Genomic DNA, 23,031 nt, shown 5'->3' with positions numbered 1-23,031 from the left:
TTAATAGTTATCCTCACGGCGGGCTAGGTGGTTAGCGCGCAGACCTCACAGCTAGGAGACCAGGGTTCAATCCCACCCTCGGGCATCTCTGTGTGGAGTGTGCATGTTCTCCCCGTGCATGCGTGGGTTTTCTCCGGGTACTCCGGTTTCCTCCCACATTCCAAAAACATGCTAGGTTAATTGGCGACTCCAAATTGTCCATAGGTATGAATGTGAGTGTGAATGGTTGTTTGTCTATATGTGCCCTGTGATTGGCTGGCCACCAGTCCAGGGTGTACCCCGCCTTACGCCCAAGGACGGCTGGGATGGGCTCCAGCGCCCCCCGCGACCCTCGTGAGGAAAAGCGGTAGAAAATGAATGAATGAATGAATGAGTTATCCTCACTATCCGTGTGGAAGTGGTAAGTTTTTGGCGATTTAAGTTTAAAGGATATAACTCGGAGGGTACGGTTTAGGTCGCTAGCGCTCTAGTTTGCGAGTTAGCATGGGTCTCAAGACACTGCAGTTGCGCAATATGTTGTAAATAAAAAAAAATATAAATGTGACTATAGGCTCTAATAATGCTTTGTTCATTTTAATCTGAAAATTAGTTAATTTGTCTACCCACCAACTATATGTGGTTTCTTAAGTTTTTATTATTTGCCGTTTTATTATTATTATTATTATTATATTTATTTATTACTGATTGATTTTCTTTATTCTTGATTAGTTTATTTATTTTTCATCTTATTTTGTGCAGAAAAATAAAAATGAAGATATTTGAGAACAGTGGAATGTTTTATCAGAGCTTTTATTGTAGAAAATCGGAACCAAAAGTTTGTATATTTTTCTGTTTTTAATTAAAAAAATGTTTTTTTGGAAAACCTGATGCGCCCCAGTCTCGCCCAGACCCTAGCTTTAGTGGCCCCCAAGTAAATTGAGTTTGAGACCCCTGCTTTATGGGGACTTAAGAACATTTTAGGGGGGCTAAATGGGCCTAATGACGCCATTGTATAATACATATAGCAATGTATCGTATCGTATAATCTTGTGAGACCCCTGGTATGAAATATTCCTATTAGCGTCCATACACGTTACCTTCAGCCAAAGATAGTCTTCGGTCTTGTCTGCCACTTCTCCGTGGTTATCGCTGATGTCACATTTGCCGATGAGACAGTAAACGGCTCTCTTGTAAGGGTCTGCGCTGTTCCTCAGCACTCTACGGTAGTGGAGACGAAGCTTGTTCTCCGAAGCGGGAGAAAGGCTAACATTGGAAGAAGAAGAAGAGTCTTCGATGAAGGAATAAATCCCGACAAAGAGAGAAAATGGCCGTTTCTCACCGTCTGTCGGGGCTGTTTGTGTACTCTTGAAACCAGGACTTGAACTCGCCGAGGTGGTGCTGCACCCGGTTGATGACGTGCATCGCGGCGGTCAGGTCTCCGCAACGCAGACAGTAGTAGATGACGGCCCAAACCGGATGACCCTCTATCTCGCCGTCCTGTTTTTCAAAAAAAGCAGACGGAAGACCTCACTCAAAGATTGTTTATTCCCATATTTAGGGATGAAAATATGACAAATTTTGTGCAATAAAGATGCTAAAACAGGGGTGGGCAAAGTTTTTGACTCGCGGGCCGCATTGAGGGGGGGGGGGGGGGGGGGAGGGGGGGGGGGCAGACAATATATTTTACACGTAACAGTCCACCTGGTATTATTGTATCTGTAAAAGTGTCACGCAATCTGCTATTATTATTTTATATTTATATTTAAATATTTTATATTTAAATATTTTATATTTAAATATTTTATATTTAAATATTTTACATTTAAATATTTAAAATTTTATTATTATTATTATTATTATTGTGTCCCTTTTTTCAGGAGCACTTTGTAAACAACAGACCACATCAAATAACAAAATTGATGGGGGGGGGGGCAGACAATATATTTTACACGTAACAGTCCACCTGGTATTATTGTATCTGTAAAAGTGTCACGCAATCTGCTATTATTATTTTACATTTATATTTAAATATTTTATATTTAAATATTTTATATTTAAATATTTTATATTTAAATATTTTACATTTAAATAATTAAAATTTTATTATTATTATTATTATTATTATTATTATTATTATTATTATTATTATTATTATTATTATTATTATTATTATTGTGTCCCTTTTTTCAGGAGCACTTTGTAAACAACAGACCACATCAAATAACAAAATTGATGGGGGGGGGGGGGGGGGGCAGACAATATATTTTACACGTAACAGTCCACCTGGTATTATTGTATCTGTAAAAGTGTCACGCAATCTGCTATTATTATTTTACATTTATATTTAAATATTTTATATTTAAATATTTTATATTTAAATATTTTAAATTTAAATATTTAAAATTGTATTATTATTATTATTATTATTTATGTGTCCCTTTTTTCAGGAGCACTTTGTAAACAACAGACCACATCAAATAACAAAATTGATGGGGGGGGGGGGGGGGGGGCAGACAATATATTTTACACGTAACAGTCCACCTGGTATTATTGTATCTGTAAAAGTGTCACGCAATCTGCTATTATTATTTTACATTTATATTTAAATATTTTATATTTAAATATTTTATATTTAAATATTTTATATTTAAATATTTTAAATTTAAATATTTAAAATTTTATTATTATTATTATTATTATTATTATTGTGTCCCTTTTTTCAGGAGCACTTTGTAAACAACAGACCACATCAAATAACAAAATTGATGGGGGGGGGGGGGGGGGCAGACAATATATTTTACACGTAACAGTCCACCTGGTATTATTGTATCTGTAAAAGTGTCACGCAATCTGCTATTATTATTTTACATTTATATTTAAATATTTTATATTTAAATATTTTATATTTAAATATTTTAAATTTTATTATTATTATTATTATTGTGTCCCTTTTTTCAGGAGCACTTTGTAAACAACAGACCACATCAAATAACAAAATTGATGGGGGGGGGGGGGGGGCAGACAATATATTTTACACGTAACAGTCCACCTGGTATTATTGTATCTGTAAAAGTGTCACGCAATCTGCTATTATTATTTTACATTTATATTTAAATATTTTATATTTAAATATTTTATATTTAAATATTTTATATTTAAATATTTTACATTTAAATATTTAAAATTTTATTATTATTATTATTATTGTGTCCCTTTTTTCAGGAGCACTTTGTAAACAACAGACCACATCAAATAACAAAATTGATGGGGGGGGGGGGGCAGACAATATATTTTACACGTAACAGTCCACCTGGTATTATTGTATCTGTAAAAGTGTCACGCAATCTGCTATTATTATTTTACATTTATATTTAAATATTTTATATTTAAATATTTTATATTTAAATATTTTATATTTAAATATTTTACATTTAAATATTTAAAATTTTATTATTATTATTATTATTATTATTATTATTGTGTCCCTTTTTTCAGGAGCACTTTGTAAACAACAGACCACATCAAATAACAAAATTGATGGGGGGGGGGGGGGGCAGACAATATATTTTACACGTAACAGTCCACCTGGTATTATTGTATCTGTAAAAGTGTCACGCAATCTGCTATTATTATTTTACATTTATATTTAAATATTTTATATTTAAATATTTTATATTTAAATATTTTATATTTAAATATTTTACATTTAAATATTTAAAATTTTATTATTATTATTATTATTATTGTGTCCCTTTTTTCAGGAGCACTTTGTAAACAACAGACCACATCAAATAACAAAATTGATACAACCATCAAAAGGTCGTCTCAAGCCATGATGCCAGTTCGTATGTTGAGTTCAAATGAAATACTTTGGAAAGAACGGACGGGCCGTATTCAAACACTCGGCGGGCCGGATGTGGCCCCCCGGGCCGTAGTTTGCCCACCCCTGTGCTAAAAGCATTGTTATTGTCGGGAATATGTACACCCAAACACAGAGCTACCTGCATGCCAGGAAGAGGACCCGGTAGTTTAATGTTGAGGAAGCTGCGGACAAGTTGGTACGTTCCCGGCACCCCTCCGAGTTGGGCTTGATGAAGGTTCCCAAACACGGTCACCATGGTGTAATTTTTATAACTGTGAGAGGAGACACAAAAACCAATATTATACTTCAGTCGGAGTCAGTTGGAGAATTACCTCGGGACATATTACCTGGACTCGAGGCAGCCGAGCGCCTGACGCACAAAAGCCATTTGCATCTCGACCGAAGTACGACTCTTCAGCGTATCTTTAGCCGGAACCAGCAAAACATCCGTCATCTGTTTCACCATCAGCCACATGTCTGACACGTTCTAGACAAAAGACGACATTTGAGCGACGTTTGCATCCCGGGAAGAACGGCGTTCTCGTAATCGGAATAACGACTTCCTGGTCACCTTATCATCCAAGCTTTCTGCTACAGAAGCGCATAAATCTCCCAGATTGGGCTGAATGTGACCGTTCACGATCTTCTCGTTGAAAATGTAGATCTGAAAAGGAAAAAATAAAATAAAATTCACTCATTATGACCATCGAGTGAAATGATTCACGATAAAAAACAAGAAAAACAGAATAAAAACATTAACGAGGTCGTCAAAAAACATGACAAAAACGAGACAAATGATGCTGCATGCGATGTGTCGACACATAGCGATGTCCGCACCGACCTCTGTGTCTGAAAGTCAGAGTGAACGATGAAGGGAGAGAGCCTCAATTTACCCATAATCCTCTCCCACCGCCCCCTGTCAATCAATCAATATGTTTGATCCATTCTCTTTGTCTTGTTGTGACCTCATTTTAAATGTACTGTGTGAATTCTGATTTAAGTATGATTGTGTTGTGTACACAATATTATAGTTAAAAACAAAAAAAAACATAGTTTCCATAGTTACAAAGAGGTACAGATGACAAATATTAAAAATATAAAGCTTCTAAAAATAGTCCGAAAATCAAATTATTTCTTTGTTCGTCCATGTGGTCCTCGGTAGAAAAAGTTTGGACACCCCATTTACAGACAAATTGATAAATCTATTATTATACAGTAAACCTCGGATATATCGGAAATTCGCTCACAACGGACAGATAAAAAAGAAGCGATTTTTCTGTAATGCATTTCCAATAAAAATTCATTGCATATATCGTTATATTTTTTATAACGGATTTCGCCTATTTCGGACAAAATCTCCAGTCCCGTTCCAATGCATTTCCATGAAATTTCCCTGGCATATATCGGATGGCCGCATCGTGGCGCTCCGATTCGCCAAATCGTGACAGGCTATCGCTATACGACGTCATTTGCAGCGTTGCCTGCGCGTCCAGGTACATTGGAAACATAGTCAAGGAAGTGCCTTTTTATAAACGGATAAAATCCGATTTACGCATATACCGGATATAAATCCGATATATGCGTAAAACGGACATTTTCCGGTATACGCATATAACGGATTTCGCTTATATCGGACAAAACCAGTGGGAACAATTGAATCCGATATATCATTTAGCAATATATTTAATTAAACACGTCTCTAGTTGCTTCCTCATTGTCTGACTATGAGATGCATTCAGGGACACTTCGGCCATCACAAGGTCTTTACTATGTGTGTAGTCTTAAAAAAAAAAAAAAAAGCTACCTCAAACAAAAACAGGAATAGCACTCAGAGAGCGTCAACCTCCACCAAGTGCCATAGTTCCACACCGTAAATATTAGTCTTGCTAATGTTAGAATGCTAGCAATGATAACATGACGACACCTAGCATAAGAGTGGTAAGTCTCGATGATGTGTGCCATCTCAATTTGATTGAAATTTGCATATATCGGATGGCCGCATCGTGGCGCTCCGATTCGCCGAATGGTGACAGGCTATCGCTATACGACGTCATTTGCAGCGTTTGCAGCGTTGCCTGCGCGTCCAGGTACATTGGAAACATAGTCAAGGAAGTGCCTTTTTATAAACGGATAAAATCCGATTTACGCATATACCGGATATAAATCCCATATATGCGTAAAACGGACATTTTCCGGTATACGCATATAACGGATTTCGCTTATATCGGACAAAACCAGTGGGAACAATTGAATCCGATATATCATTTAGCAATATATTTAATTAAACACGTCTCTAGTTGCTTCCTCATTGTCTGACTATGAGATGCATTCACGGACACTTCGGCCATCACAAGGTCTTTACTATGTGTGTAGTCTTAAAAAAAAAAAAAAAAAGCTACCTCAAACAAAAACAGGAATAGCACTCAGAGAGCGTCAACCTCCACCAAGTGCCATAGTTCCACACCGTAAATATTAGTCTTGCTAATGTTAGAATGCTAGCAACGATAACATGACGACACCTAGCATAAGAGTGGTAAGTCTCGATGATGTGTGCCATCTCAATTTGATTGAAATTTGCATATATCGGATGGCCGCATCGTGGCGCTCCGATTCGCCGAATGGTGACAGGCTATCGCTATACGACGTCATTTGCAGCGTTTGCAGCGTTGCCTGCGCGTCCAGGTACATTGGAAACATAGTCAAGGAAGTGCCTTTTTATAAACGGATAAAATCCGATTTACGCATATACCGGATATAAATCCCATATATGCGTAAAACGGACATTTTCCGGTATACGCATATAACGGATTTCGCTTATATCGGACAAAACCAGTGGGAACAATTGAATCCGATATATCATTTAGCAATATATTTAATTAAACACGTCTCTAGTTGCTTCCTCATTGTCTGACTATGAGATGCATTCACGGACACTTCGGCCATCACAAGGTCTTTACTATGTGTGTAGTCTTAAAAAAAAAAAAAAAAAGCTACCTCAAACAAAAACAGGAATAGCACTCAGAGAGCGTCAACCTCCACCAAGTGCCATAGTTCCACACCGTAAATATTAGTCTTGCTAATGTTAGAATGCTAGCAACGATAACATGACGACACCTAGCATAAGAGTGGTAAGTCTCGATGATGTGTGCCATCTCAATTTGATTGAAATTTGCATATATCGGATGGCCGCATCGTGGCGCTCCGATTCGCCGAATGGTGACAGGCTATCGCTATACGACGTCATTTGTAGCGTTTGCAGCGTTGCCTGCGCGTCCAGGTACATTGGAAACATAGTCAAGGAAGTGCCTTTTTATAACGGATAAAATCCCATTTACGCATATACCGGATATAAATCCCATATATGCGTAAAACGGACATTTTCCGCTATACGCATATATAACGGATTTCGCTTATATCGGACAAAACCAGTGGGAACAATTGAATCCGATATATCCCAGGTTTACTGTACTTCAAAGTGCAAACAACTTTTTCTAAATATTCACTCTGACTTGAACGGCGTCACGTTTCGTCACACGATAATGAATGAAAATGCTTCCGACGTTTACAAAAATATGACAACTCACCTGCCGTCCGTACGCCACCTCCACGCTGTCCAAGGCACTCCTTCCCGGTGCTGTTAATTCACTCACAAAGCTAGGCTACAATCAAAAACAAGATAAAAAAAACAGATTTTTTGTTAAAAAAAAAAAAAAAATTGCCATCGTGAACGCATCTCATACACCACAAATATGTGACAATACAAGTACAATGTATAGAATACATGTGAAAATGTTTCGCACATTGTTCAGAAGTCCTTGAATGCACCATAGCTATATCTGTGTGCAGTAACTAGCTACACGGTGACTTCAATTCAGACTCTTATTCAGGCCTATTTAGCGCTTAAATTGTGTGAATAACTGTATTGTAATATTGTGTAAATGTCGCCCACTGAGGGACGAATAAAGATATATTGAATCTAAAACAATTCTATATATATATACAGTAAACCTCGGATATATCGGATTCAATTGTTCCAAACGGTTTTGTCCGATATAAGCGAAATCCGTTATATATGCGTATAGCGGAAAATGTCCGTTTTACGCATATATCAGATTTATATCCGGTATATGCGTAAATGGGATTTTATCCGTTATAAAAAGGCACTTCCTTGACTATGTTTCCAATGTACCTGGCAACGCTGCAAATGACGTCGTATAGCGATAGCCTGTCACGATTCGGCGAATCGGAGCGCCACGATTCGGCGAATCCGATATATGCGAGGGAAATTTCATGGAAATGGAAATTGGAACGGGACTGGAGATTTTGTCCGAAATAGGCGAAATCCGTTATAAAAAAAAAATCCGATATATGCAATGAATTTTTATTGGAAATGCATTACAGAAAAATCGCTTCTTTTTTTATCTGTCCGTTGTGAGCGAATTTCCGATATATCCGAGTCCGATATATCCGAGGTTTACTGTATTATTGCAAATGTTGATCAAAATTTAAAAGGGGAATGTCAACATCGAGCGAGCATGAGGCGTCTTTTTCGCCATTTTGTGGTGTTTGTAACAATCTACTGTACACCCTTCATAATTCAGCCTACTGTATTGTAGTATTGAAATAAAACTTGGATATACTTCAGAGTAGTCTGTGTACAGCTTGTATAAAATGATCATGAACACATAACCATCATCGGGCTGGGATCTGTCTCTGTATTATATATGTATATATATTTGTATTTTTTGTGGAAAAAGTGGCGTGCTTGGGTGCTTTGTGAAAATACCACACACCACGACTACATAATAATTTATAGTCAATACAGAGCTGACGTCATTTGCGTGCTAAGGAAGGCGTTTTACTAAATTTGGTCACGTATGATGTGACATATTGAGAGCAAAAAGTGAGTTTTTCTGAAGTTGGGTGTATTTTCAGTCACCGAAAATAGACGTTCCTCCTTTTGTCATCGTTATTAAAAAGCAGGATGTGTCATTCTATTTTGGGAAACACCTCAAATAAACTGCTTTACGGACACAACCGGCATGAAGGAATTCAACCTGCAGCAATATTTGCTTTTCCATATCTCCGAAGGCTTTATCATGCGTAAAGTCTCGTACCTCCACGTCTTGACTGAAGTCCAGGGCGTCCTCTCCTGCGCCAAGAAGCGTGTGCAAGACTCTCTGCTTCACCTGCTCCCATTGGACCAGCATGGACTCACGATGGTACTCTTCGGCCAATAGGAATGTCTGAAAACATACAACACAGTCTTGCAAAAAACATTTAATAATATTCAATACAATACAACCTCACAAATACACATGCAAGACACTGTGTACTACCTTAAGTAGTCTACCTTAAAAGTCATTCGTCGCCCTCCAATTGAAAAGTCTTATAATTCCTTCATCACACTCCTTGTCAGCCTCCCTTTCGTCATAGCTCTTTTTGTCTCAAGCTACTCTTTTTCGTCACAGCCTTCTCCGCAGACGGTTGCCGGTGTGAGTATTCTAGTCTTGATCGGAATAAGACTTCAAAATGTGATATCGGTCTTATAATTCCTTCATCACACTCCTTGTCAGCCTCCCTTTCGTCGTAGCTCTTTTTGTCGAAAACGGTTGGCGGTGCGAGTATTCTAGTCTTGATCGGACTTACATAAGTTATCACAGATCGCGGAATAAGACTTCAAAATGTGATAGTCTTATAATTCCTTCATCACGCTCCTTGTCAGCCTCCCTTTCGTCGTAGCTCTTTTTGTCTCATGCTACTCTTTTTCGTCACATGATAGTCCGGCCTTCTCCGCAGACGGTTGGCGGTGCGAGTATTCTAGTCTTGATCGGAATAAGACTTCAAAATGTGATATCGGCCTTATAATTCCTTCATCACACTCTTTGTCAGCCTCCCTTTCGTCAAAGCTCTTTTTGTCGAAAACGGTTGGCGGTGCGAGTATTCTAGTCTTGATTGGAATAAGACTTCAAAATGTGATATCAGTCTTAAAATTCCTTCATCACACTCCTTGTCAGCCTCCCTTTCGTCGAAGCTCTTTTTGTCGAAACGGTTGGCGGTGCGAGTATTCTAGTCTTGATCGGACTTACATAAGTTATCACAGATCGCCGAATAAGACTTCAAAATGTGATATCAGTCTTATAATTCCTTCATCACGCTCCTTGTCAGCCTCCCTTTCGTCGTAGCTCTTTTTGTCTCATGCTACTCTTTTTCGTCACATGATAGTCCGGCCTTCTCCGCAGACGGTTGGCGGTGCGAGTATTCTAGTCTTGATCGGAATAAGACTTCAAAATGTGATATCAGTCTTGTAATTCCTTCATCACACTCCTTGTCAGCCTCCCTTTCGTCGAAGCTCTTTTTGTCGAAAACGGTTGGCGGTGCGAGTATTCTAGTCTTGATCGGACTTACATAAGTTATCACAGATCGCCGAATAAGACTTCAAAATGTGATATCGGTCTTATAATTCCTTCATCACGCTCCTTGTCAGCCTCCCTTTCGTCGTAGCTCTTTTTGTCTCAAGCTACTCTTTTTCGTCACATGATAGTCCGGACTTCTCCGCAGACGGTTGGCGGTGCGAGTATTCTAGTCTTGATCGGAATAAGACTTCAAAATGTGATATCAGTCTTATAATTCCTTCATCACACTCCTTGTCAGCCTCCCTTTCGTCGAAGCTCTTTTTGTCGAAAACGGTTGGCGGTGCGAGTATTCTAGTCTTGATCGGACTTACATAAGTTATCACAGATCGCCGAATAAGACTTCAAAATGTGATATCAGTCTTATAATTCCTTCATCACGCTCCTTGTCAGCCTCCCTTTCGTTGTAGCTCTTTTTGTCTCAAGCTACTCTTTTTCGTCACAGCCTTCTCCGCAGACGGTTGCCGGTGTGAGTATTCTAGTCTTGATCGGAATAAGACTTCAAAATGTGATATCAGTCTTATAATTCCTTCATCACACTCCTTGTCAGCCTCCCTTTCGTCGTAGCTCTTTTTGTCTCAAGCTACTCTTTTTCGTCACATGATAGTCCGGCCTTCTCCAAAGCGGTTGGTGGTGCGAGTATTCTAGTCTTGATCGGAATAAGACTTCAAAATGTGATATCAGTCTTATAATTCCTTCATCACACTCCTTGTCAGCCTCCCTTTCGTCGAAGCTCTTTTTGTCGAAAACGGTTGCCGGTGCGAGTATTCTAGTCTTGATCGGACTTACATAAGTTATCACAGATCGCCGAATAATACTTCAAAATGTGATATCAGTCTTATAATTCCTTCATCACGCTCCTTGTCAGCCTCCCTTTCGTCGAAGCTCTTTTTGTCGAAAACGGTTGGCGGTGCGAGTATTCTAGTCTTGATCGGACTTACATAAGTTATCACAGATCGCCAAATAAGACTTCAAAATGTGATATCGGTCTTATAATTCCTTCATCACGCTCCTTGTCAGCCTCCCTTTCGTCGTAGCTCTTTTTGTCTCAAGCTACTCTTTTTCGTCACATGATAGTCCGGACTTCTCCGCAGACGGTTGGCGGTGCGAGTATTCTAGTCTTGATCGGAATAAGACTTCAAAATGTGATATCAGTCTTATAATTCCTTCATCACACTCCTTGTCAGCCTCCCTTTCGTCGTAGCTCTTTTTGTCTCAAGCTACTCTTTTTCGTCACAGCCTTCTCCGCAGACGGTTGCCGGTGCGAGTATTCTAGTCTTGATCGGAATAAGACTTCAAAATGTGATATCGGTCTTATAATTCCTTCATCACACTCCTTGTCAGCCTCCCTTTCGTCGAAGCTCTTTTTGTCGAAAACGGTTGGCGGTGCGAGTATTCTAGTCTTGATCGGACTTACATAAGTTATCACAGATCGCCAAATAAGACTTCAAAATGTGATATCGGTCTTATAATTCCTTCATCACGCTCCTTGTCAGCCTCCCTTTCGTCGTAGCTCTTTTTGTCGAAAGCTACTCTTTTTCGTCACATGATAGTCCAGCCTTCTCCGCAGACGGTTGCCGGTGTGAGTATTCCAGTCTTGATCGGAATAAGACTTCAAAATGTGATATCGGTCTTAAAATTCCTTCATCACACTCCTTGTCAGCCTCCCTTTCGTTGAAGCTCTTTTTGTCGAAAACGGTTGGCGGTGCGAGTATTCTAGTCTTGATCGGACTTACATAAGTTATCACAGATCGCCGAATAAGACTTCAAAATGTGATATCGGTCTTATAATTCCTTCATCACGCTCCTTGTCAGCCTCCCTTTCGTCGTAGCTCTTTTTGTCTCAAGCTACTCTTTTTCGTCACATGAATGTCCAGCCTTCTCCGCAGATGGTTGGCGGTGCGAGTATTCTAGTCTTGATCGGAATAAGACTTCAAAATGTGATATCGGTCTTATAATTCCTTCATCACACTCCTTGTCAGCCTCCCTTTCGTCGTAGCTCTTTTTGTCTCAAGCTACTCTTTTTCGTCACATGATAGTCCGGCCTTCTCCGCAGACGGTTGGCGGTGCAAGTATTCTAGTCTTGATCGGAATAAGACTTCAAAATGTGATATCGGTCTTATAATTCCTTCATCACACTCCTTGTCAGCCTCCCTTTCGTCGAAGCTCTTTTTGTCGAAACGGTTGGCGGTGCAAGTATTCTAGTCTTGATCGGACTTACATAAGTTATCACAGATCGCTGAATAAGACTTCAAAATGTGATAGTCTTATAATTCCTTCATCACACTCCTTGTCAGCCTCCCTTTCGTCGAAGCTCTTTTTGTCGAAAACGGTTGGCGGTGCGAGTATTCTAGTCTTGATCGGACTTACATAAGTTATCACAGATCGCCAAATAAGACTTCAAAATGTGACATCGGTCTTATAATTCCTTCATCACGCTCCTTGTCAGCCTCCCTTTCGTCGTAGCTCTTTTTGTCTCAAGCTACTCTTTTTCGTCACATGATAGTCCGGACTTCTCCGCAGACGGTTGGCGGTGCGAGTATTCTAGTCTTGATCGGAATAAGACTTCAAAATGTGATATCAGTCTTATAATTCCTTCATCACACTCCTTGTCAGCCTCCCTTTCGTCGAAGCTCTTTTTGTCGAAAACGGTTGGCGGTGCGAGTATTCTAGTCTTGATTGAATAAGACTTCAAAATGTGATATCAGTCTTAAAATTCCTTCATCACACTCCTTGTCAGCCTCCCTTTCGTCGAAGCTCTTTTTGTCGAAACGGTTGGCGGTGCGAGTATTCTAGTCTTGATCGGACTTACATAAGTTATCACAGATCGCCGAATAAGACTTCAAAATGTGATATCAGTCTTATAATTCCTTCATCACGCTCCTTGTCAGCCTCCCTTTCGTTGTAGCTCTTTTTGTCTCAAGCTACTCTTTTTCGTCACATGATAGTCCGGCCTTCTCCAAAGCGGTTGGTGGTGCGAGTATTCTAGTCTTGATCGGAATAAGACTTCAAAATGTGATATCAGTCTTATAATTCCTTCATCACACTCCTTGTCAGCCTCCCTTTCGTCGAAGCTCTTTTTGTCGAAACGGTTGGCGGTGCAAGTATTCTAGTCTTGATCGGACTTACATAAGTTATCACAGATCGCTGAATAAGACTTCAAAATGTGATAGTCTTATAATTCCTTCATCACACTCCTTGTCAGCCTCCCTTTCGTCGAAGCTCTTTTTGTCGAAAACGGTTGGCGGTGCGAGTATTCTAGTCTTGATCGGACTTACATAAGTTATCACAGATCGCCGAATAAGACTCCAAAATGTGATATCAGTGTTATAATTCCTTCATCACACTCCTTGTCAGCCTCCCTTTCGTCGTAGCTCTTTTTGTCGAAAGCTACTCTTTTTCGTCACATGATAGTCCGGCCTTCTCCGCAGACGGTTGGTGGTGTGAGTATTCTAGTCTTGATCGGAATAAGACTTCAAAATGTGATATCGGTCTTATAATTCCTTCATCACACTCCTTGTCAGCCTCCCTTTCGTCGAAGCTCTTTTTGTCGAAAACGGTTGCCGGTGCGAGTATTCTAGTCTTGATCAGAGTTCCTGGTGACCATATATTATTTAGCTTAGCATATATTGACTTCACCGGGTTCGGTTTTAGCATCTTTAGTGCACATCGTGTACCGCGCGGTGGCCCCTCGGGCATCCGTCAATGTTTCCGGACGGAAACGGTGCAGACACCCCCCTGGTGTAAAGGATGCAAAGAGCAAGATCTACAGTACACACACACACACACACACACACACACACACACACACACACACACACACACACACACACACACACACACACCTTTGGGTTCAAGTGGAGCTTGTAAACCCCATCAGGACTTGTCTATTTTAACCCTCCGCAGAGACTCCACGTGAGATAATGGGAACATTAGATAATTGAATCCTTCCCATCTGCAGCCCAGGGAGATACCAATCGGGACTGGAGCCCCCATTTACAGAGTTAAATTGGTTACCGCCCGGCTCTCTAAGCTCCTGCTTTATGCATTTTAGAGCTTCTCTGTAGTAATATGTTAGCGTAAAACGTGAAATTTGACATCGTTTAGTGCCCGTGCCTGCGGCGCTTACATAAGAGACACTTTTTGTTGACTTATATTGTGCTAATACGTTGCTTTGAATATTATCTTTAAGGCAGATTTGTAGCAAATAATAACAATTCAACATTAAAAAGGAATATTAAAAATAGATATCTTCAGGGACATGTAGAACAAGCTTTCATTCAAGTCTTTAGAGCATTTGCTGTTCCAAACCCCTCACATAAGTCTTTCCTCGTCTCACACAGGGAGCAAGGAGATAATGGGAACGGCAACTAATTAAAGGCAGCGCCTATTAGATCTGCTCATCAGGGAAGCCATTTCAGAACCGCGCCCCCGAGGATTCGCACCGGGAGGACGTTTAGATCACAGCCAACAGACGTTAGGAAAAGGGGTGTGTGGGTTTTAATGCGTCGCTGAGGTCAGAACGCGTCGGGGTTTTCGTAGCTCGGTGTGAAGCAATTAAAAAGTTATGGCAATTCAAATAAGACGGGATCGAATCATATCAAAAAAATTGGGATGGTTTGGAATTGCTGAACAATAATCGGCATATCGGCAAGAAAGCCAATATGGAGCATCTATACCAGGGGTCTCAAACTTGCGGCCCGCGGGCCAAATGTGGCCCGCAGGACACTACTTTGAGGCCCCCGCCTTGATATGACAGTTTAATGATATGTATGCTGTATGGTATCATGTACCCAGAAAAAATTATTACATTTGATTCATGTTCATGTTAAAGGTTAAATAACTGTTAATAGTTATCCTCCCTATCCGTGCGGAAGTGGTAAGTTTTGGGCTATTTAAGTTGAAAGGAAATAACTCGAAGGCTACCGTTTAGGTCGCTAGCTAGTCTAGTTTGCGAGTTAGCATGTGTCTCGAGAATCTGCAGTTGCGCAATATGTTGTAAATAAAAAGAGTATTTTGTCGTGTTTTGTCACGTCTACAGGGCTCTAATAATGCTTTGTTCATTTTAAATATGAAAAAAATAATTTGTCTACTCAACAACTATATGTGGTTTTTATTATTTGCCGTTTTATTATTATTATTATTATATTTATTTATTTATTTCTGATTGATTGATTTTCTTTATTCTTGATTTGTTTATTTATTTTTCATCTTATTTTGTGTAGAAAAATTAAAATAAATTATTTGAGAACAGTGGAATGTTTTATTATAGCTTTTCTTGTAGAAAATTGGAACCAAAGCAAAGTTTAAAAATTTTTTTTGTTTTTAATAAAAAAAAAATTTTAATAAATTTTTTTTGTTTTTAATAAAAAAATTTTTATTAATTTTTTTTTTTTTGAAAGACCCGAGTTCCAGTGGCCCCCCAAATAAATTGAGTTTGAGACCCCTGATCTATACTAAATAAGAATTTAAAATTGATATTTCTATTTTGGTTATGACTAACTTGAACAGGATTGTCACTTTGGTTTGCAACCCATCACAAAGCTTTTTGTTGCAATGAGACACTCGAGAACAGACACTGACCCTGCGGCGAGATTCCTCGATGGCGGACAGCAGGGCGTTGTCCCTCTCGTTCTTCAAGAAGCCCTATGCAGACACAGGAGGGGGACGTGCAGAGGAAGAGAAACGGGGAGAAAGACATCTTAGCTCAGCTGGACAAAGCATATGTGAAATCTGCGGACACGTTCGATGGCATTCATTTTGCAATGAGACACAAGTCAGACTCCATTTTGACATCTCGGTAAAGTAAACGCCCCTCCCTCTGCTCTCGTTCCCGCCATGAAAGCCGCAAGCGTTGACATCCAACGCCGCCGTACGTGCGCTTTAGAGGCAAACTTAGCAATCAGAAGAGGCTAAGTGGCACTTATGTAACCCACGCAGGATGGCGCTCGCAAAGCCGTGAAGAAAAGTCGCCGACCGCAGACGAGCATATGGGGGCGGCCATCTTGAGGAATCATCAAAATGGCAGGCAGCTATATAGGCCTTTTCGCCGCCTTTTCCGCCTCGAGTCGACGCATATGTGAAACGCTGGCTGTGCTCCATTACACGCGCGCGCACAGAAACCCTGAAAACGCAAAACACCTCCCGATGAACGATACGCGTAATAAGCAATCATGTGATTTCGGTGGACGCTGTGGAATTGATTGGTTTTTAAGTAACTGAGGTAATAGGGAGTGCAGTAGCTGGCTTCAGCCAGCGGAGGCACTGTTATACTAGCATCCACTACTTTGTTAAAGGATATAAGCAATGATTTAAAAAAGAAAAAAACACTTGCATATCCCTTTTGGAAATATGGGTCATTATTTTACTTTGAAAAATAATATACAGTTACAATTCCCTTAATTTTTTAATGTAGATTTTTATTATTTTTATTATCCCAGCTTTGTGATTGATATAGGTTTGTTTTTTATTAGTTGTTTTATTTTATATTTTATTTTTTTTCTTTAATTTTTGTACATTTTCTTCTCATAGTATTTTGACTTTATTTTTGTACAAGGTAAAAAAAATTTTTACAAGTTTATTTTTGCCAAATTGCAACCTTTCCTCTTAATATTTTGACTTTATTCTCATAAATTACAGACATTTCCCACCCTATTTTCAATAGTTTGAAGTCACTTCTGGTATATTTTATCTTTTGTAATTATTTATGACTTTATTCCTATAATATTTTGACTTGATTTTTGTAATATTTTAACTTTTTCCGCAACCTAATTTTCCAAAAAATATTTTTTTTATTATCATAAACATGATCACTTGTTCTCATTATAGTACTGAAGATTTTATTTTCCCTTTTCATTGTTTTTCTAAAATTTAATAATTAATAGTTAAATTATATTATAAATATTAAATTATAAATATATTATTAAATATATTATAAATATATTATTATAAATATTAAATATTAATATTCTAAATTATATTTTTAGAACATTGCGCGGGCCAATACAAAAACACAGTGGGTCAGAAATGGCCCGCAGGTCGTACTTTGAACACCCCTGATGTAAATCTGTAAGGAATCCATAAAAAAGATTTAAAAAAAAATTGCAAGTCACGGCCAATAATGCAAATTAAATGATGACATTAGTGGGAAACACTGATTAAAAAAATGGGCTTTATATGACAAAATCGATAACGAGACGTTATGATGCCGCATACACGGTGCGAGAAATGTAGTGAAATTATTTCAACTCACAATCACGCAGAAAAGAATGACTTAATCAGGGTAATGACACATTTGAAAGTGATCTTATGTGTTACTGATTACCAATTACTGGTATTTAAGGAAGTGATTCACGTTTATGTCAACAGGAAGCTATAAATAATGCTATTTCAAAATGTTTAAGGGACTGCTTGGAAGCCATTCATTCATTCATTCATTTTCTACCGCTTTTCCTCACGAGGGTCGCGGGGGGTGCTGGAGTCTATCCCAGCTGTCTTCGGGGCGAGAGGCGGGGTACACCCTGGACTGGTCGCCAGCCAATCACAGGGCACATATAGACAAACAACCATTCACACTCACATTCATACCTATGGACAATTTGGAGTGGCTAATTAACCTAGCATGTTTTTGGAATGTGGGAGGAAACCGGAGTACCCGGAGAAAACCCACGCATGCACGGGGAGAACATGCAAACTCCACACAGAGATGGCCAAGGGTGGAATTGAACCCTGGTCTCCTAGCTGTGAGGTCTGCGCACTAACCACCAGACCGCCGTGCCGCCCCTTATAAATATAAATAACATAAATTTAAAAAAATGTAATGATGGTATTGTCCGGTCCGCGGTGTAGCCTTTATTAGCCTGGTTGCCAGGCTAGTGCTAGAGGCTAGCATGCTAGGGGAAGTGTTTCTCGACTTAACTGTAATTCCAGTAACGACTTATGATCATGTACAGCTGTCTTCGGGCGAGAGGCGGGGCACAGCCAATCACAGGGCACATATAGACAAACAACCATTCACACTCACATTTGGACAATTTGGAGTTGCTAATTAACCTAGCATGTTTTTTTTGGAATGTGGGAGAAAACCCACGCATGCACGGGGAGAACATGCAGACTCCACACAGACATGGCCGAGGGTGGAATCGAACCCTGGTCTCCTAGCTGTGAGGTCTGCGCGCTAACCACTCGACCGCCGTGCCGCCCACGTAGACAATTTATGCCAAAAATTTAAAAAGTATACTAAGTAATAAACATAACACTAATGTAAGATGATGTGTTCAAGGACCTCCGAATAAAGTGGGATCTCTCAACACTTTAACGAAAGAACGTTCTCAGTAAAAAACATATTTTTTACCAGTGGTACATCTGATCTGTCATGTCAAATTTAGCAATTAGAACCGTTTGATGCACATTCTTCCTGTGCATGTGTGGGTTTTCTCCGGGTACTCCGGTTTCCTCCCACATTCCCAAAAAAATGTCACCTCGAAATTGTCCGTAGGTATGAATGTGAATGTGAATGATTTATTATTAATTAATAATAATAATTATTTAATATGATAAAAAAAGCACCCAGATCACTGTTTTGTACTGCGATATATATAATACTTGCATGTCTTTGTTAAAAAGGTTTCATTCCTAATGAAATGATATCATTGGCCGTGCCAATTTTGGCACAGAGACAGAGTTTTGCCACCGCTGAGATCAATACATCTGCAGCAAGACATGGTGAATTTGGATTACACGGGCGTAAGCTGCTCCTGTCCTCAATTGCCTCCCCCCCCCCCCCCCTCCCCTTCGGTCGATGTACTGTAACCTTATGAAGCCTTATGTTGCCGCTGTCAGATAACAGCATATTCATTTCATAATTACGCCATTTTTTGGTGCCAGTTGCTCTTCTGTCTCTTCTGCAGAAACGATTGTCTAAGTCAGGGGTCGGGAACCTTTTTGGCTAAGAGAGCCATGAGGACCAGATATTTTAAAATGTCAGGGCTCGACAATAACGATGTACCGATGGCCCGGGGCGAGTTAAAACAAAATTGGGGCAAGTAAATCTAATCAGTGATATTCCCGTCGGGCAAGTGTACTTTAGCATGCCGTACTGCCAAGAGTTTTTTTTAAAGCGGTTCTTGTTGGGTGTTGGTAAAACACGGACTGCGTAATTCCGGTGGTAATTTGCAAAGCAATCCTTGCAAATCTTGAAATGGACCAATCAGAATCGTTTATTTAGACCGCGGTCCGTAATCCACAGTGCGCGTTTTACCCACACCCGTTCTTGTTCGCGATCAACCAATCAGCGATCGTTTGACTAGGAAAACATCCGTCATGGCGTCGCTGCCAACATGGTCTAATTCTGAAGGAAAACATCAAAAAGTGATGAAGCAGTGCCTCCTAAACAAGTATTTTATTAGCGGTTAGCAAACCAAACGATGGCACAGGTGAGTGAATCACATTGCTGTGACAATTTGAAGTGGTCACAATGAAACACCACCCATTAGATCCAATACCAAGTGCTGATTTTGCACAAGCTACAAAATCTAGCGCTTCCATTTCTCTGTGGATTTTTCTCACCTTTGCTTCACAAATTATTGTTTGACCATTGAGCTTTTTTTTCTGGATTAAAAACACTTTACTAGTACACAAATGTGTCTATTCAATAATGTTTCATTGTGGTGCACAACTTATAAATATCACTGCTTACTACGACTACCATGTGTAAGGTATTATTTATTATATTATTTTATTTATTTGAGATTCTCATGTGATGCCACAAAAAATGACATATCATCATTATGGCAGTCTTTTCATTTTACATGGGGCAAGTTGGGGCAAGTAGTTCTCACCTTAAGGATTCCCTATGGGCAAGTCATTTTGGTTTTTAATGTAGAGCCCTGAATGTGTATCTGTGAGAGCCATATACATTTTTTTAAACATTGAATGCAATAAAATGTGTGCATTTTTATGTAAGTCCAACAGTTTTAGATATAATGGGCTCTAATTACGTAGACCAGGCACACTACCCCACGCCAAGGGGGTGTGGCCAGCACACTTTCGTGAGCAGCGCAGTGTCTAATAATAAATCAAATACTTGTTGCCATTAATGCAACTTCTGCTGCTGCATGGTTTTGCACCATACTCAGTATATTTCATTCTTTTGGCCATCTTCGCCAGAAGGCTTGGTTCTGCAGCTTTAGCTAGGTGACTATTTGACTAAAGGAGGAAAGTTTACATTTAGCATGCATGCTAGCCTCTAGCACTAGCCTGGCAACCAGGCTAATAAAGGCTACACCGCGGACCGGACAATGCCAGCATTACATTTTTTTAAATTTATGTTATTTATATTTATAAGGGGCGGCACGGCGGTCTGGTGGTTAGTGCGCAGACCTCACAGCTAGGAGACCAGGGTTCAATTCCCACCCTCGGCCATCTCTGTGTGGAGTTTGCATGTTCTCCCCGTGCATGCGTGGGTTTTCTCCGGGTACTCCGGTTTCCTCCCACATTCCAAAAACATGCTAGGTTAATTAGCCACTCCAAATTGTCCATAGGTATGAATGTGAGTGTGAATGGTTGTTTGTCTATATGTGCCCTGTGATTGGCTGTACCCCGCCTCTCGCCCGAAGACAGCTGTACATGATCATAAGTCGTTACTGGAATTACAGTTAAGTCGAGAAACACTTCCCCTAGCATGCTAGCCTCTAGCACTAGCCTGGCAACCAGGCTAATAAAGGCTACACCGCGGACCAGACAATACCATCATTAATTTTTTTTTAATTTATGCTATTTATATTTATAAGGAAAAGGTTTAGAAGCTGAATTTAATGTAATAATGACAAGTCTGACAAGATGTTATTGCTAATGTCAAGCTAGCAGTGTTAGAAAATGACACTTTATGGGTATTTCAATTGCTCGACGCTGCAAAAAACAAGCATTTACAGTAATATTCTAGGGTTGAAAATAATAGCTACACTACGTATATTGTTAAGACTTGCGGCGTGGGTAGGGGGCAGTGACAACGTCGCCCCTCTTTGCCGCATTTGTCTCAAATGAAATACAATAAGAAGCGTGGTTGTTTTGTTGCCAGCTCCATTTCTACTCTGCCGAGACGACATATTGTGTGCCAAATGTATATTGACGATATATCCTTTAGCGGGGGGGGGGCTTCATCTCTGCGCTTAAAAAGAAAAGGCTTATTTTGATTTGATTGGATGGATAGGATGCCAAAAATACACAAGAAATGTTAATGTATAACAAAAAGACACTAAGAGTTCATATTTCCTGTTTGCTAAAATGGGAAGTTGTTTCAAGAAAGTCTGAAATCAAAGCAAAAAAAAAATTGTTCAGGCTCAAATTAAATTATTAACACATAGAAAAACAAATAATATAAAAGAACCTGGTATGTTAATTGTGAGTATATTTTTTTTCTGGATGCCCCACCCTTTGCATTGTGCAACCTCACAGACCTGCTAACCACAGAAAAACCATAAAAGCCAAGAAGCGTCTGCAAAAACAGGAAGACAACCGCAAAAAAAGAAAGAAAAAATGAAAATATGATAAAAGCCAAAGCGCGCAGGTTCAAACTCGGGGGTTAATCGACTTTTAGGTTATGAATTAAAAATTACCCGATAAAACTTTGTGTCATTGTCATTCGATTTCTCAATGCAAAGACATGTTCAGGAATTGTGAATATTTCGACTAATTTATAGGACGTGGATGCACTGCGGGGCATGACTGGAGGCGATGCGTGTATGATGACTGACATGTATGTTAACATGCATCAGCAACATGCTTTCACTGTATTTTATATAATATATCACATTATTACTTGCAAGGATATTTCGATATACAGTATGTGCACAGCATGGAAATAAAGCGATAAGGTTTTTGTCCTCAGCTGCCATGACACAAAGAGCTGCCCACTGCCCTATATATACAGTATGTGTGTGTCACAGCACAATAACCCACACTTCCTGTAGCAAATTATACATTTAAACCAACTCGTGCAATGACATTTTCGATATTTTGACACTTAAACGAATCAATAAAAGCTAAGACAGGTGAGCTGTGTTAGAGACAAAGCAGATACCTGTCTGGGAGTGTGTGTGTGTGTGTGTGTGTGGAGTCATGTGTGTGGGCGATACTCACTCATGCTCAGTGGCTGCCTTGCCAAACAGACCAGAGGACAGGTGAGGATGCTGATTTTTTTTTTTTTTCAATTCTTCAATTGAAAAAAAAAAAATTGTCTGCGCTCAGGTGTTTGGGTTTTTTGAAGCCCTGCATCGCTGCATTCGTCTTCTGTGTCGTAACGGCGGTAACGTCGGCGGCCGCCATAATGGGGCGTGTTCCCCGTGCCATGTCGGACCGGCGCCTGCAGCTCTTTCTGCATCTGAATGCAGGGCATTGACCGTGGAAGCCAGCGTGGAAGTGCCACATCCAGACTCACTGGAGGTGCTTTTATTGTCACGGGGGCCGTACCAAGTGTGCATGCAGACACGGGGGGGGGGGATGCACGGGAATGAACTATGGATTCATATAGGTTTCTGTTCATCCCCCGCCCCCTCCCTCCCTCCCTCAGCTACATATCCTCTCTCTCTCACTTCCTCCAAGCATCACTGGCGGTCCTCCGCCTCCTACCTCCCTCCATCCTACTCATTTTTCTTCCTTTTTTATCCATGTATGCATCCTTTCTTCCCATCCTCTATCCTTCCTCCCTTTTCTCAATGCAATTACAGTAATGGATTTCCCCCCCCCTCCCTCAGCTGATGGCTTCCGACATCCTGTCTT

General features: G+C 39.8%; 1 protein-coding gene across 2 annotated transcripts in view; it reads right to left on the bottom strand.

The window, feature by feature from the left end:
• nup93 (nucleoporin 93) overlaps positions 1 to 23,031 on the bottom strand; it is a 43,651-nt gene that overhangs the window by 15,776 nt on the left and 4,844 nt on the right. For both annotated transcript variants that reach the window (XM_058088152.1, XM_058088153.1), the window contains exons 4-11: positions 15,838 to 15,900; positions 8,959 to 9,087; positions 7,426 to 7,500; positions 4,413 to 4,505; positions 4,189 to 4,328; positions 3,981 to 4,113; positions 1,319 to 1,476; positions 1,077 to 1,242 (exon numbers count right to left, since the gene is read on the bottom strand). In XM_058088152.1, coding sequence (XP_057944135.1) covers positions 1,077 to 1,242; positions 1,319 to 1,476; positions 3,981 to 4,113; positions 4,189 to 4,328; positions 4,413 to 4,505; positions 7,426 to 7,500; positions 8,959 to 9,087; positions 15,838 to 15,900 — 957 coding nt within the window. The remainder of the gene's footprint in view (positions 1 to 1,076; positions 1,243 to 1,318; positions 1,477 to 3,980; positions 4,114 to 4,188; positions 4,329 to 4,412; positions 4,506 to 7,425; positions 7,501 to 8,958; positions 9,088 to 15,837; positions 15,901 to 23,031) is intronic.

This window comes from Doryrhamphus excisus, chromosome 11 (assembly GCF_030265055.1).
Source record: "Doryrhamphus excisus isolate RoL2022-K1 chromosome 11, RoL_Dexc_1.0, whole genome shotgun sequence".
NCBI classification, from domain to species: domain Eukaryota; kingdom Metazoa; phylum Chordata; class Actinopteri; order Syngnathiformes; family Syngnathidae; genus Doryrhamphus; species Doryrhamphus excisus.
Note: the sequence above shows the minus strand (reverse complement) of the source record. Positions and strands in the feature narration are given on the sequence as shown.